Source organism: Sphaerodactylus townsendi, linkage group LG03, assembly GCF_021028975.2.
Source record: "Sphaerodactylus townsendi isolate TG3544 linkage group LG03, MPM_Stown_v2.3, whole genome shotgun sequence".
Classification (NCBI taxonomy): domain Eukaryota; kingdom Metazoa; phylum Chordata; class Lepidosauria; order Squamata; family Sphaerodactylidae; genus Sphaerodactylus; species Sphaerodactylus townsendi.
The window spans coordinates 173,390,651-173,407,199 of NC_059427.1; the positions used below are offsets into that span (position 1 = coordinate 173,390,651).

The 16,549-nt window shown below is 47.2% G+C and overlaps 1 protein-coding gene across 1 annotated transcript in view; it reads left to right on the forward strand.

Moving 5' to 3' along the window:
* The first annotated feature begins 751 nt into the window (after window positions 1–751).
* The window catches only part of LMBR1L (limb development membrane protein 1 like), a 62,106-nt gene continuing 46,308 nt past the window's right edge, over window positions 752–16,549 (forward strand). Inside the window, exon 1 of the mRNA XM_048490435.1 lies at window positions 752–1,158. Within this exon, the coding sequence (XP_048346392.1) occupies window positions 1,087–1,158 (72 nt within the window). The 5' untranslated portion in view covers window positions 752–1,086. The remainder of the gene's footprint in view (window positions 1,159–16,549) is intronic.

Consider the following 16,549-nt stretch of genomic DNA (forward strand, 5'->3'; position numbering starts at 1 on the left):
CAAAAATATCAGTGGACATTTTCTATTGTTGTGATAGTCTTATTGTGGGTTTTACTAGTGGTTTTTAGCTGTCTGATTTATTTCTGCATTTTGTAAATGTTTATATATCTTGGGTTTACTGTGAAAGTTTGTACTGTTTATGGATTAAAATATGTATAAAACCCTAATCTTTTTAATTTAGGTGAAGTTATGTTTTCAAATTGCTTTCCGCTTTCAGGCAGAGAAGCCAATTAAAAATATAATAGCAAAACCAACAAACCACAAGCGATCCCTGTCACCCTGCAGCTCTCCAGATATTCATGGACTACAAATCCCATCAGCCCCTGCCAGCATGGCCAATTGGCTGGGGCTGATGGGATTTGTAGTCCATGAACCTCTGGAGAGCTGCAGGTTGCAGACGCCTGCCCTGTCCTAGCTGATGCTGGTACACAGCCAGGTTGAGCCTCTAACCTAGGCCCCATGGGCTCTTTCCACACAAGTAATCTAAAAAGTTAGTTATTGTTATATTCATATTTTCCCTTTATTCTGTTATTATTATGCCAATGAGGGCTACTGTATTGCTAGGTGGGCACTGTGGCCCAGGCGGAGCATTCTACAACAAGGCCCGACATGGCGGAGGAATATGCACTTTTTGTGTAACAAAATGAGGTCTCAAGTCACTATTGGGAGGAGGCGGCTCACGAAAGAAAGAACGCTGAGCTCAGCCTATCAGGAGGAGCGCTGACCTCCAAGAGCCAGCCAATGAGAAGTGAGTCATTAAGTCTGAGCTAGCCAATGGACGCTTTTTGAGGAAGGGCTTCGAAAGCGGACGCTGTTCCCTTTTGTCGGTCTCTCGCGGCTGGCGAAGCGTAGCGGAGGGAAGTCGTCGTTGGCGGGCGTTCGGGCGTCTCTTTAAGGATGGAACGCGGCGCTTCCTCGGCATTGTGACGTGGCTGGAATGTTGAGGCGCTTGAAAGGGTGCGATTAGAACGTCCCGCTCCGTCCAACGTGGCTTCCCCGGCGGGGCTCTGGGGTCTTCGGTCCCTGCTTCCCCAGGCGCCGCTCCTGCCGCCCCCCCTTTTAACCTCCAGCCATGCTGACCAGAGAATGGACGCGGGGGACTACGACGTGCTGTCGGTGCGGGAGCAACTCTTCCACGAGAGGGTCCGGGAATGCATCGTGAGTACCGGGTGGGCGTGTGGCGGGGCGTTGGGTAAAGGGAGAGTTGCACGGACTCGGTTTTTTATTCATGGATGGTAGGGCAGTATTTCCTGTTGCAGAGCAATTCGAGTAGATGGTTCTCCACCGAGCCATTTAAAACCTGTCACTGAAAATATGAACACGGTGTTAAAAGTGTAGTGCTAATGCATGATTTTTAAACCGGAAGTCAAGTTCAAGCTTTCCCAAATATCCGCTGTGCTGTTGCCAACATTGCCGACATATGCCGTCACAAACGGACACTCTTTACGGTGCAATTTGCTGTTTGTTTAGGGTGTCTACATTGACATTTGGGGTTTCTGATCCTTCCCTGTTTATGTTGCAAATATCCACAGTGCCTATATCCAGTCCTCACTAAGTTACCCCAATTTTTTCTTGGCTCTGACAAGTGGTGCTTTTGGGTTAACATCAAGACATTCATTCGGTTGTCCCCTGGCTTGCCGTCTCTTTTGCCATTCCATCTCTGTTTTCCAAGGACTTTGTGAGGAAGCAGGAGCTTGTTTGGGATGAACGATGGCCAAAGACTTTTGGAGCTGTGGGGGTTCCATTAGATACAACAAGAGTGTACGGTACAAGAAATAGCAGATATCATGACATGAAACTGTGTAAGCAAACTATAATCAGTATGAACTTCAATATATGTATATTGTTTATGCTTACCTATAAAGACTGGTTGTTGCAATGCAAATGGTTACAGAAGACATACGCATTATCCCCCAAAATAATCACCAGCAAACCATATGCTGGGTGGAAAAGTAACAAAATCCCAGTTAAATAGAACACCAAAGTTCCTAGCCATCCCTGCCGCTTGTGGTTCAATCGCTTTTCGATCCCTTCCAACGTTTCTGCAATTACATATTCTGGATGTGGAGCTTCAAAAATTCTTTATAGGAGAATAACACATGAATTGTTTGCACTGACAGGTGAACTTAAGCTTCCTAATACAATAGGCATTTGACTGACCCCAATGAAGGGTTCAGTTGCCATTAAATCTGCAGATCAACTCACTGTTTCAAATTCTACAATAATTATAATGCTATGTGAAAAACTACAGCCCATTTAAAATAGTGTGCCTCAATTATAAAAGCTGTGGGGTTACATTTAGTCTCATTCCAAGTTTGTATGCAGTATCGACAGTATCTGACTGAGCCGGTGGTGAGAACGGAATTCACTTACAGCAATAGCTTCTATTTCGGTTCCCTGTTATTGTTTCGTTTATCTTAAAATTTCCATATTGACTTTTGTTAGGCTAAGTGTCGACTGAAGGCGTTTACAGGTATCAAACATGCTTGCTGGTAGGGAAACGGACGAATAACTGGCGGGCTATGTGTGTTTCTAGGGGGTGCATAGCACCCCCACCGGAGGCTGTTTCACATCGGGGAAGTGGTGGGAAAAGAAACATAAGCCCTTCTCTGTGAGCCCGATCCAACAGTGCCCCCACATACCTGTGGGCCCGATCCAACAGTGCCCCAACACACTTGTGAATTCAGTTTTAGCACCAGCACATGTTTGGCCGGGTCTGTGGTGGATAGGGGGTGACCTAGAAATAGTGTGGGGTGACTTTCCTAAGATTTAGTACCAGCCAGTTTAGAGCTGGTACTTAGTGTTCCTCACCCCCACCCCCATGCATTCACACCTGATGATATTATCCTGTTTCTCTGGCACAGTAATAAACTGAGAGTCCCAGCAGGATCCTGTCCTGAAGATCTTAAAAGCTAACTGTTTATCTACAATGTTGTTGCTTAAATGTTGTGTTGGGAGTGGCAGAGTTGTGTCAGCAGAGTGTATGACTATACGTCCGCACAGCTGAAAGCGGGAAAAAAAGCTAACTATCGTGAGTTTTTCTGACCAAGAAAACATTTTTAATATAGTGTCAGCATGTATTCTAGGCTGACTTTATAAAACAGGAAGTCCCAAATTTACTGACTGACAATGGAATACACTGCCATGGAGGGTGGTGGAGTCTCCTTCCTTAGAGGTTTTTAAACAGAGGCTGGATGGCTGTCAAGAATGCTTTGATTGGGTGTTCCTTCATGGCAGTGGGTTGAACTTGATAGCCTTTGTGGCCTCTTCCAGCTGTATGATTCCTTAGTTCTCTTCTACTTATACTTGTCTCTGTCAGTGATGGAATCAAGGGTTAGTACAAGCTGTGTATCAAAGATGGTCTATTCCAGGGTTTGTTTGTTTTACAACTACCTCGTCTGGCCAAGTGGCCTTCAGCTCCATGATGCAATCTGTGTGCTTTCCATTTGAGTAGATAATGTCAAATGTTTTCTCCGCTGTCCCCTGTGTTGAATTGATTGTTCATCCTCTGTACCTTTAAAGACAAGATTGTTTGCTCTTGGAGGTCTGTTCTGTGACTTTGCATTCACACTCTGGAAAGTGAGCCATTCCAAGTTTCTCTACCCCATAATTCTCCAGTCATTTTATTTGGCCCCCTTTCCCTTCTTTTTGGTGTCCTGTTACCTACAGCAGGCGGGGAGAAGGGGAAGAAAAGGAGAGGTGGCAAGCAGGAGAAACCATGGTTGTAACATATCTCAATTTAAAGGTGCTGGGGAGAATATCTGGGTTGTGACAAGGCAACATTTCAAGGGCAGGTTTTGGACGGCTTTCTGTGTTACCTTGTGCATTTTTAAACACCAGGGCAAGTATACATTTCAACTAAGATGAATTCCTCCTCTTACTGTTAATGTTTGAAGGGCAGTAGCAAAAACCATGCCCTTCTCAAAAGCATACACAATCACACAGAGAGCCAACATGGTGCAGTGATTAAGAGCGATGGACTCTAATCTGGAGAACCGGGTTTGATTCCCCACTTCTCCTGCACATGAGGCCTAATGGGTGACCTTGGGCTAGTCACCGTTCTCTCAGGACTCTCTCTCTCTGCCCCACCTACCTCACAAGGTGTTTGTTGTGGGGTGAGGAAGGGAAGAAGTTTGTAAGCAGCTTTGAGACTCTTTATGGCTGAGAAAAACAGGGTACAAATCCAAACTCTTCCTCCTCCTCCTCCTCACTCTTCCCTCCATTGGGGATGATCATTTTATGTAAAAAAAACTGTTTAAAGTGGTTAAATATTAAATCAGAAAGAGCCTCAGCTAAAGGTAGGGTGATCAACCCTATGTCCTCTTACTTTCTGTCTTGACTTTCAATAGCAGATGCTTCCCTGTTCATCACTGGCTTTATTGATTAAACATTTAGAGAGCTGCATTTACAGCAACTGAATTTGTAATGGCTCAGGAATCTTTTGTCTTACACTATCTCTGTCTTTCTTCCCCCTTCCCCTGCAAAGAAAACATCCAATTCCAGACTTAATTCTTCTTTGGTGTGCTTTCTGGAATGTCCTTGGAGGTATCTGAGCATATTTTGGTCTCTGTTTGGGTCCGGACTAGGTACTGGATAGGAAACTCTTGGGGAAAATGATGTGCACTTCTCTGAGCTCGCAGAAATAAGGGTTGGACATCGGTGTTATTACTGTGACATGCTCTCGAGCACCCCTAATGTGTTTCATTCTTTCGTACCATGTGCATAAATACCAGCTCCCATTCTGATGTATTCCATTTTTGTGCTGTGAACAGTTATGCCGTAACAAATCGATATGTCAAGCAGCACAAGCATTTTGCCCATTTGTAAGAGACATTCCGGGTGATTATTGAGCTGTTTTGTTTTTAAGCCGTGCTGTGTTTCTCTTTGACACGGCCAAAATTCACATCTGGGCCTCTTAATTCTGGGAAACCCGGTGGGGACTTTGCCAAGGGTGTTAAACTTGTCTCAGCATTGGAAACCCAAAGGCGGGAATTAGCACCTGAAAATCATGCATTCAAGTTGAACGGTGAAAATGAAGAAAACTTGTACCAACAGGCTACAATAATGACTTCAAAATTTTTTTAGTTCTCCCACTGGAGTAGCAATTTACTTTAAAAGTAACCAAAGTAATTTTACAAACAGTAACCAAATGTTTTGGAAAAATTGTTTACATTCTCCCATTGGAGTAATATATATAAACATAAGTTAGAACGACACGGCAATGTAATCTAAATCTAAATATAACAGCTAGCCAGATTCTAGATAATTAGACCAACTGGCCTCGTTAAACTTCACGGCTGTTAAAGGCAGGTCAGGGTTTTTCAAAGTATAATAATGGTTACAATCAGGGAGGACAATGCTCTGCAATAGGTTTGTTCTTATGCCTCTCGAAATGTCCTTCAAGTTGAACGGGAGCACGCCTGAACTGTACATGCTCGTAAAAATGGCTGGGCTTTCTTGTCCTCTAATGTTAGGCTGCTGCCTTCATTTGTTGGGGAATAGCCTGCATTTGACTTCCCTGGTGGAGGTTATCCTGCCCTGAACCACAGTTTAAATAAGGATTCTGCTGGGTTTCAAGGATTACGACGCCTGAGTCTTCCTGAATGCTCGCGATGAGCTATATTTTGACATCCGATACCAACTGGCGCCGTTTCAAAATGCTTGCCTTGCCTTCTCAGATGGGGATACAGCGACATCTTTATATGTAGACATGTCTCTGCCTGGAAGCTGCCCCCCCCCCCCCCGCAGCTTGTGCATGATATGAGAGGGTTGGTAAGGTGATGGATTCCTGGCACGCTTCTCTGGGGAGAGAGCCAGGCGGTTTATCCTTCCCAGCGTGGCTTAGTGTGCTAAAGGTGAGTCCAGAGGCCCATCTGCGGACTCCAGCATAGCTGAGATTTGGAGTTTGGTAAGGACCGCGGTTATCTTCTTAGCAGGGAGGGTGCAGAAAGGTATGGCAGGGGAGCGGCTAGGCTAGACTGCCCCGTTGGCAGGAGAGGTGGGTTTCAAAGGTTCCTTCCCGCCCAGGAGGGGCTAATGTTGAGCTTATAATGACAGTGCAGGAGAAGACATTCTGTTCGTCAGAGATTAACCAGTGGGGGAAGGAAGGGTTTTTATTAGCTTCAGTGTTTCAGGGAGCTACAGTAGATCATATAGGCTGTGCTTGTGTATAAAGTGCTGTACAACTGTTTTATGGCCACCCTGTAGGGTTTTCAAGGCAGGACTTACAGCGGTGGTTGCCTTCCTCTATATGGCGACCCAGGAACTCCTTGGTGGTCTCCTACCCAAATACTAACCATGGCTGGCCCTGCTTGGCTTCTGAGATCTGATGAGATTGGGCTACCCTGGGCCATCCAGGTCAGGGCAGCTTATAGGCTAAACAGGGGTGCCGGGGCTCTGTATTGGAGCTATCAGTCCTGGAACATTTGTCCTTCAATCTGCCTGCTGCCTCTTCCTGTACTTTCACACAGAAGCAGTCATTCAAACACGAAGGCAAGCATCCTCCTTTTTTTGCTCTGGTGGTCTGTAACTCCCTCTGCGCTGAGCTGTTGCTGGCATGCCATCGTGTGGAATTTCATATGAGCCCTGCAGAGGTTTGTATCTGCAGTAGGATCACAAATGTGACTATGGTTCTACTCTGCTGCAGGGTGGACTAGTCAGTTTCTGGTGTGGACTAGTCAGTGTCTTGTAAAGCCCATCAACTAATAAAGGCTCCCCAATAATAGTTTTTGGGAAATCTGAGCTTTCCTGCATGATGGAGGAGTGGCAAAATTTGCCCCGTGAAAAACTAGGTAGGATTGAAGCCAGTAGCTCCAAAAATACTGACAGTATGTTCTGCATTTTGACATGTCTGTATCTGAATTTCTATTCTGTATACTTCGGGGCTGATGAAAATACTACCATTCTTCTTCTTTCCTGCCATTTATCTTAAATTACTGTCCCACTAGGTCCCTCCACTCCTCGGAGGAGTACCTACTAAAGGTCCCTGGCCCGAAAGTCATCCGGTTAGCCTCTAGGCGGGCCAGGGCTTTTACGGCCCTGGCTCCTCTCTGGTGGAACAAACTCCCTAGAAGCAGGGGCCTGCAACCTGTGGCTCTCCAGATGTTCATGGACTACAATTCCCATCAGCCCTTGCCAGCATGGCCAATTGAGAGACCAGGACCCTGCGGGACTTGCAAAGTTTCTGCAGGTCTGCAAAACGGACCTGTTCCGCCAGGCGCTTGGCAAGCCGGGTTGAGTGTATAGCCCCATTTCATCTTGGCCTCTCGTGGGCACGGGGTGTGTGGGGGCGTGTGGGGGTGGGTTCTGTCACCATCTGATACAACATTGTTCTTAAGTTATGGTATTTATTGATTGTTTTATCTTGTTGGGTTTTATTATCATATGAATTATTATTCAATTATGGTTTTATCTTTGTTCACCGCCCTGAGTCCTTCGGGGGGGAGGGCAGTTTATAAATCGAATTATAAATAAATAAATATAAATTAATTAATACTTTCTCGGGGTTGTTAATTAAACAGATTTCCAGCAGTGTGTCTCCCTTCCTCCTCCTTTCTCTTCTAATTTCTTGAATGAAAGCGCCTTTAGCCCAAGGATTCTTCCAGTATTTTTCTTTCTCTCTGGCGCTGATCTCCCAAATTGACCCCATCCCTTCTTCCCTCCCAGACTGTTGAGCAACCAGCAAACATCTGTGTTGCATTTTAGCAGTTTGCCTGCAAGGCTTCTTCAGATATGCCAGTGCTGTTTTGGCCTATGTCGCTTGGCGCTCACTCACAAGGTGAAGGCGTTCGTTTGTTCTGCTTCGTCATGCTGCGGTTATATGATTGTCTCCAGCACAGAACGTCATAAGCTGGTGGTGCCGTTAAAAAATCATGACGGGGGCAAGTCAAACCCTCCCCCGAAGGACTCAGGGCGGTGAACAAAGATAAAACCATAATTGAATAATAATTCATGTGATAATAAAACCCAACAAGATAAAACAATCAATAAATAGCATAACAATAAATACCATAACTTAAGAGGAGCAGCAGTGGCGTAGGAGGTTAAGAGCTCATGTATCTAATCTGGAGGAACCGGGTTTGATTCCCAGCTCTGCCGCCTGAGCTGTGGAGGCTTATCTGGGGAATTCAGATTAGCCTGTGCACTCCCACATACGCCAGCTGGGTGACCTTGGGCTAGTCACAGCTTCTCGGAGCTCTCTCAGCCCCACCCACCTCACAGGGTGTTTGTTGTGAGGGGGGAAGGGCAAGGAGATTGTAAGCCCCTTTGAGTCTCCTACAGGAGAGAAAGGGGGGATATAAATCCAAACTCCTCCTCCTCTTCTTCTTCTTCCTCTTCCTCTTCTTCCTCCTCTTCCTCTTCCTCTTCCCTGAAATTTCCCAATTGAGGATTCTCCTCTTCAGGAGCTCGAACAGATGGATTCTGACCCCACTTTTTATCTTTGACTGGCTCTCAAAGTTCTGTGCTTTCTACAACATATTCAGCCCTCGTCAGACCATTTTTGTTTTGTTTTGTGTTCACATCCCAAGTCGTGATTTTCTCGATTCCGAGATTTTGAGGAAGGATTTGTTTGCGAGTTTTCATTGGGTAATTGTGATGGATGTATGCTCCTGTTTTTTTTAAAAAAATTAATTATTTTTATTTTTTCACACATAAAACAAACTACCCATTTCGACTTACAAACTCCTTTTTCTTTTCTCTCCACCCCCAACAGGGACCTTGTGAGGTAGGCGGGGCTGAGAACGTTTTGAGAGAACTGGGCCCAGCGGGATGTGTGTAGGAGCAGAGAAACTAATCCAGTTCACCAGATAAGAGTCTGCCGCTCACGTGGAGGAGTGGGGAATCAAACTTGGTTCTCCATATTAGAGTCCACCTGCTCTTAACCACTACGCCACACTGAGCCATGGCTTCTCTCCATGGGTGTCTGCCGTTTGCTCCTTGGTTCTTCTTCAGTTCTTGAGCCTTGAAGGAAAGTTATAAAGGTTCTTAAAGGGAACTGAGTCCTGGGTGACTAGCAAAGCGCTGAGCAGGTGTACCATAACCCTCAGTTGGGCCATAGATTTTCTTATGTTTGGCAATTTCTCCCTGTGTGGCTGTGTTGGTCAGCAATCCCCTCCTTTTGGAAAAACTGGAAGCAAAAACTGGATCCTTCCTCCAATGGCAGCCATTTTTTAAAAAAATTTATATCCCCCCCTTCTCTCCTGCAGGAGACTCAAAGGGGCTTACAATCTCCTTGCCCTTCTCCACTCACATCAAACACCCTGTGAGGTAGGTGGGGCTGAGAGAGCTCAGAAGAACTGTGACTAACCCAAGGACACCCAGCTGGCATGTGTGGGAGTGTACAAGCTAATCTGAATTCCCTAGATAAGCCTCCGCGGTTCAAGCGGCAGAGCGGGGAATCAAACACGGTTCTTCCCGATTAGAGTACACCTGCTCTTAACCACTACGCCACTGCTGAGGTTGGAGATCCCCGATTTATCGGCACAACAAAATGATAGAAGTGTGTGTGTGGGGGGGGGGGGGGAAGGCATTGAAAAGTGAGGCTAGTTTAAAATAAGATCAAAAGAATAATCAGTCCATTCCAAGTAGGTCATTATCTTGGATTATCTTGAGACCGGGATTATCTTGAGACAGAGATGTAGACGATAGGTTGAATTTTGTCATTGTACTTCTTACCAGCTGTTGATATAAATGTAGGTTTTAGTATTATTAGTTTTATTGCAGTTACATTATTTTTGTATGTAATGTTTTATGTTTGTAAGCTTCCTTGAGCCTGGCTGTTGTTGGGATGTGTGGGGTGTATATACTGTAATATAAAAATAAAATAAAGTAAGAACAGCTTGGAAAAGTAGGGTTAACACAGTTTGTTACAGGGTAGACTTAGATAACCTGATAGAATCTGTCGTAAATTAGGTTCTTGTTGAACTACTTAACATCTGTAACAATGCTGCTTTCTTGCGGCTGTTTCCTCATGGAGTCGTCTTGTCGCTTTCTCTCAACTGGTTGCTGCTGCTATTAAACGGGACGTGTAACAAGCTCAGTGTGTTTGCTAGATTGCATCATCAAATGCAAAGAGGTAGCCAGACATTCCTGGAACATGCAGCACCACTGTGAACCCAGCCCTCCTCCGCAGGAATGTTTTTTTCCCCTCTTGCCGTCTAGGACCAATGTCAGCTGTCCATTGACTTTCAGTGTGTGCTCTGTGGTTCACCTTTCTGTGTTCTTTTCGAAAGCCTGCACGGCGCATCCTTCAGACAAAAGCCGTTTATCATCTGCTCTAGATAGTGCGCCAGTGAGATTATGATGAGAAGATTATTAAAATTGTCCTCCGGTCCCATCTGTGCTGCAGGTCTGAGGCGCCTGCTGCTCTCAGGGGCTTTGGAGCCAATGTCCTGGCACATCCAGTTTTACAGCACTGAAAGGGGGGGTGGGGCTTTTAATATAGCCCAGTTCTTGGCTCAGAGATGAGCTGAAGCAGCAAATGCTTTGGCAGCCGTTGCTTCGATGTGGATACTGCACATGGAGTTAGAACGGAGTTGGACACAGCGGCTGAAGGATGGTAGCTGAGTGCGACATCCAAACCCCCAGCTCTTAGGAAAAGCAGAAGGCTCCCGATAAGCTTGTTTTTCCTGGTTGTGGTGGGTTTTCCGGGCTGTGTGGCCGGGGTCTGGTCGATCTTGTTCCTAAAGTTTCGCCTGCATCTGTGGCTGGCATCTTCAGAGGTGTATCACAGAGGGAAGTGTTCTGTAGCTTTATTTGTTAGTTTTATACTGGTGTAGAATTCAGCCTTTTGGAACATCTTGGCTTGTTTGGGGTTTTTTTGTAAAGGGAATGCAAATTTGCATCCTGTCCGGCAGTGGAAACAGGAAGAGAATACAGAAGACAATGACTTGAATCCAGGGAGGAGTTTCCATGAGTGGAAAGATTTCTGCTTGCAGAACACAGCTTCCTTGCCTCCTGTGCCCCTATTTTGTGGTGTGCCCCGATTTTGGGGTGCCTTTTTGGCTGCCGCAGCAGGGGAAAAGTGAAAAAGTTGTGCTAAATGTGGACTGAAATCTGGAAATGTGACTTGGAGATAAAAGAGTAATCCGAGAAGGCAGGTGTGGCGAGTACACCACGCCACTGGCTACCAAATATAGCAGATTGGCCAGAGAAAAGGGATTCCTGGTTGTTGTTTTCAGGAACCCTCCTTTATTTTACTTTCGCTGCCACCATTTACTTAAGGAGATCTAGAAAACCCCACACTGCTTCTAGCCACCAGTATTTTCAAGGATTCCCACCCCTCAGTCACTCTTGCTTGAGGGGAAGTTCCTACAGGGTCCCTTAATTAATAATTTTGGAGGGAACTCACGATGGCTGGGGTTTCTAGTCAGTCACCCACGTTATCAATCACACACAGACATGTATTGGCATGAGGGAATTTGAACAAAATAAATAAAAGTTTATTTTTGAAGTAAAAGAATCTCCTTTAACTTGCTCAGAAATAACCTTCAAATAAGCTTTCGATGTTCGGTGGTTCTTCAGACTTAACACGCACACAGACACATGCAGGTGTCTTTCAATAAACGAATTGGCTTTAATATGATTTACTTTTCTCCACAGACACACCCTTGACCTTATTCTTCCACTACCCCCTGTTTCACACACCCTCAGTCCTGGCCCCGTGAGTTTCAGGCATTACACAGCCTCCCTCACTCACACACATCAAACCCTCTCTGCCTAGAGGTTTGGGGCCCTCTCCAGACTGGTATGGTACAGGGGCTGGACAGACTCCTAGGTCCGGTCAGTGTCCACTGACAAGCCTCTGGCCGGCGCTTCGCTCTGCACCAAAAGCCAGGGCCTTCCTTGGCCTCGCTCAAGCTTCCTCCGCTTGAAGAGGGTTACCAGAATTCTGCCAGCTATCTGAGCTGGATCAGAATCCCTCTTCACAAGAGTCAGAACTGAGAGACTCCACTCTTCAGACTCTGCTCTCATAAGCACTTTATTGTCATCGTGCACGCACAACGAAATTTACAGCAGCATTCCTCGATGCACACAATTTCAGACTCATACCCCATCCTCACTTTCCCCTTCCTCCACCCATCCCTACACAGCCCCAAACACATCAACACGAAGCCGCGGAGTTCAGCATAGCCACAGCTCTAGAGTAGAAGCTGTCTCTAAGCCTCTTTGTCCTAGTTTTTATAGACCTGTATCGTCTGCCGGATGGTAACAGTTCAAAAAGAGAGTGTGCTGGATGAGACGGGTCTCTCAGAATATTTTGGGCTTTCTTTAGGCTTCGGGAATTATAGAGTTCTTCCAAGGAGGGGAGAGGGCAGCCGATAATCCTCTGTGCAGTAGTGATCACTTCCTATTTGCCACTGTGCAACTGGAGAACCATACAAAGATGCAGCAGGTTAAGACACTCTCTATAGCACAGCTGTAAAAGGACACCAGGAGTTTTCCATTCAGTTGTTGTTTCCTTAAAAGTCTCAGATAGTACAGTCTTTGCTGGGCCTTCTTAACCACCGCGGCAGTCTGTACGCCCCAGGTCAAGTCCTCTTTAATCATAACGCCCAGAAATTTAAAACTAGCCACCCGCTCTACTTGATCTCCATTTATAGTCAAGGGCTATAAAACCGAAACAAGGGCTCTCAAACTGAACACAAGCTGTTCTCAAACTGATCTGTTCAGATCTGATCTGTACTGAGCAGAACTCCAAGCTGTTCACTTCAGCACAGACAAGACTGTTCTGCTGTCTCCTTCTCTTCTGACAGGATCTGCTCTGTGTATCTTGTCAGCATTATTTCCCCCCCCCCCTAACATTGGCCATAGGCAACTGTGCCTCCCAACCACCAATCACATTGCTTCTATGTAAACTGGGGCCTGCTGCATTACTTGAAGAAGAGGAGGAGGAGGAGGAGTTTGGATTTATATCCCCCCTTTCTCTCCTGCAGGAGACTCAAAGGGGCTGACAATCTCCTTGCCCTTCCCCCCTCACAACAAAACCCTGTGAGGTAGGTGGGGCTGAGAGAGCTCCGAGAAGCTGTGACTAGCCCAAGGTCACCCAGCTGGCGTGTGTGGGAGTGTACAGGCTAATCTGAATTCCCCAGATAAGCCTCCACAGCTCAGGCGGCAGAGCTGGGAATCAAACCTGGTTCCTCCAGATTAGATACGCGATCTCTTAACCTCCTACGCCGCTGCTGCTCCAGTGTCACCCAGGCCTTTATAAGCAGGACTGTTTCACACCAACCCTTCAAGGTGGGGCAAGTCCAATACAGCAGGTGTGAGAGATCCAAAGAGATTTTCCAGGGGACTCTGTATGGAGCTGTGGTGCTCACTAATGTTTGAGTAAACATGCAAACATGAGTAAACAGAAGTCGAGTCCATTTCTTCTACATCGACACACAGTCATGTATGCTTGTATTTCCAGGTTCATATTCACTTTTTTTTACTTATATCCTGCCTTTCTATCTAATGGAACCCAAACTGGCTTGCACTATTCTCTTTACCTCCATTTTATGCTCACAGCAATCCTGTGACATAAGCTAGGCCAGTGATGGCGGACCTTTTCGAGACCGAGTGCCCAAATTGCAACCCAAAACCCACTTATTTATCGCAAAGTGCCAACACAGCAATTTAACCTGAATACTGAGGTTTTAGTTTAGAAAAAAACGGTTGGCTCTGAGACGTGTGTTACTCGGGAGTAAGCTTGGTGGTAGTCAGTGGCTTTGCTTTGAAGCAACTGTGCAACTCTTCCAACGGGTGAATCACGACCCTACGAGGGTTTACTCAGAAGCACGCCCCATTGCCAGCAACCGCGCTTACTCCCAGGTAAAGGATCACGCTTTTGTTCTTCCCGTGAAAATCAGTAGGGTTTAACAGCACTTAACAGGGTTACCTACATTGCTTCCCCAAAATTAGGTCATAGGTTTAATGCTAATAATCGAGCCCAGTGGCCCAGGCCAGCCTAGATGTGGGGGGGAGGGGGACTCTGTGTGCCCACAGAGAGGGCTCTGAGTGCCACCTCTGGCACCCGTGTCATAGGTTCGCCATCACTGAGCTAGGCCAAGTGTGTGACTACCCCACGGTCTCCCAGTAAACTTCCATGGCAGCATGGGGATTTCGACATGGTTTAGCATAGGAGCCATTTCAGATCAGGACTGTAGCAAGTGAGGACACCAGGCCTCCGCCTCCTTGCATTGTTTTCCCAACCTGAAAGGGTCCCAGGAGGCTGCTGTTTGCCCTGCTGAGAGCTCCGCATGTACCAAGATGTTACACAGAGTTTTCCCTCAGTGTCTCAGATTGCACCCTGGGGTAATTTCTGGTCAGGAAAATGGCATGTGGGGAATAATGCACATGTGGGGAATAACGGCACATGCAGAATAATGCACTTTCAATGCACTTTGCAGCTGGATTTTACTGTGTGAAATAGCAAAATCTGCTTGCAAACAATTGTGAAAATGAATTGAAAGTGCATTATTCTGCATGTGTGGACGGGGTCTGAGTTTCACAGTCTTGATCTGCATAGGGCCCTCTACACCTGGGAATAGAATTCCCCTTGGGCACAGGTGTCAAACTCACGGCCCTCCAGATGTTCATGAACTACAATTCCCATCAGCCCTTGCCAGTATAGCCAATGCTCATGTTGGAAAGGACTGATGGGAATTGTAGTTCATGAACATCTGGAGGGCCGCGAGTTTGACACCCCTGCCCTTGGGGCACTTGCAAACATGGGTGGACTGGAATAGGAAACATAATGAGTACTGGTTCTGGTGGGTTTTCCGGGCTGTGTGGCCGTGGTCTGGTGGGTCCACCAGATTATGGCCACACAGCCCGGAAAACCCACCAGAACCAGTTGAATCCGGCCGTGAAAGCCTTCGACAAAACATAATCAGTAGTTTGGCCCTTAAGTTCCAGAAGTTATTATTTCCTGACACCAAACGTTGTGGAGTTGCTTCACTTGGGGACCTGCAGTCTGAGTTACGGAGCTCCCAGGCTGTGAAGAGTTGCTCCAAAGGTCAGAACCAGTTTGTGGAAGCTGGCAGGCCTGCACGGAATCAGTGGACTCTGCTCCAATCTTGTTTTGCCTGCGTGGAGGTTGATTGCAACACTGTAGTAATGCACTGCTGACCCAGCAGCACCGTGGTAGAACGTTGGGCATGCGGACCCTCACGACCTTCTGGTGCCTGCCCCACTCCTCATCCCCATGAGTCACGGGTCTTGAACTGTCTGGCTCAGTCACCCGGTAGCAGGGACAATGGTCTTGCCCCCAGGTGAGGATTAGGCTCAGACGCTTACGCTCCTCTCCGCACGTAGCCAGGTGAGATCATGCATCACATGATGATCTCCCGACCTCCCGCCTCCCGCTCTCCCGGAACTCCCCGGTCCTCCTCCTACGCCCGATAGAATAACAATAAAAGGTGCCAGGAACCAGCCGCGGGGCTTCGCTAGGAACCACGGACCTCGGGCTCCCGCTGCTGGCGGTCCACCAGATGTTATCTCAGCGTACCGTCTGGATTCTTACAGCGACCATTGGTGGGCCTAGCTGGTGCGAAACCGGAATCCTCAGACCTCCACCCTGCTCACCGTGCGCTGGAAGGGCGATACCGAAGTCAGCTGGATGGTAGCATCCAGGGACCACCGTTTGGTATCGCTGTCCTCTGGATGGCGCATCCAAGTGCTGATCCCTAAGGACTTGCTCGTCCGGCGGAATTACCGGTGAGTATAAGGAGCTTGCAAAAGCAGGGCTTATGACAAAACTGCGTTGACCCGAACTGGCGTTAGCGAAATGCGGCAGGGTCCCGTGAAGAAGGGGAGCTGCATAAAATTGGTTGAGAGATTGAAGCTCAGTGTCCATGGTACCCAGAGGGGGACATTGAATCTTGGGACTACTGGGAAAACATCGAGAGCACTCTTAGCTGGAATTTTCAGCGCCGATGTCGCACTGCTACTGGCGTGGAGACAATGTTATGTAAGCCATCAGCCTGCAGACCACTTCGGCTCCCTTGCTGTAGGCAGCCCTCCTTCGATCTTTCACCTTCAATTTCAACCCGGAATTTTCTCTATCCGGTGGGCGCCTGTCCTCCTTCACCGCCTTGCTCCTCCAGCCCATTTCCAAAATTCTCCGGCTCAGCGCCCCTCTGCTCGCCTTCATTTTCGAAGCCACTGCACCTCCGTCCAGCCGCGTAATGGCGGCGGGTTTCAAACTTTCATAGGCGTGTAGCCCGCGATCTGCAAAGAAAACCCTGGCGGAAGGCGATGCCGATATTCTAGCATTGTGCCCGTCCATTTCACGAATACCGAGGGATGGCATTGTTAAATGAGGTTAGCCAGTACCGCCCTTTAAGCTATAACATCTCACTGGGCGCTCCCGATGCGAGCGTAGAATCACTAGCCCCTCATTAGAGAGGCATGCTAGAACTTGTCGAGGAATCACTTAATGGTTCGGACGACTGGAAGAACCACCTTCGCGTGCTCCTGGCCTACACAATTTGTGATCTGGGAGGCGGTTCCGCCAGCAATGCTTTAGCAGGACAGCCGCCTCTGTGGCCTACACCAGCGGCTTTAT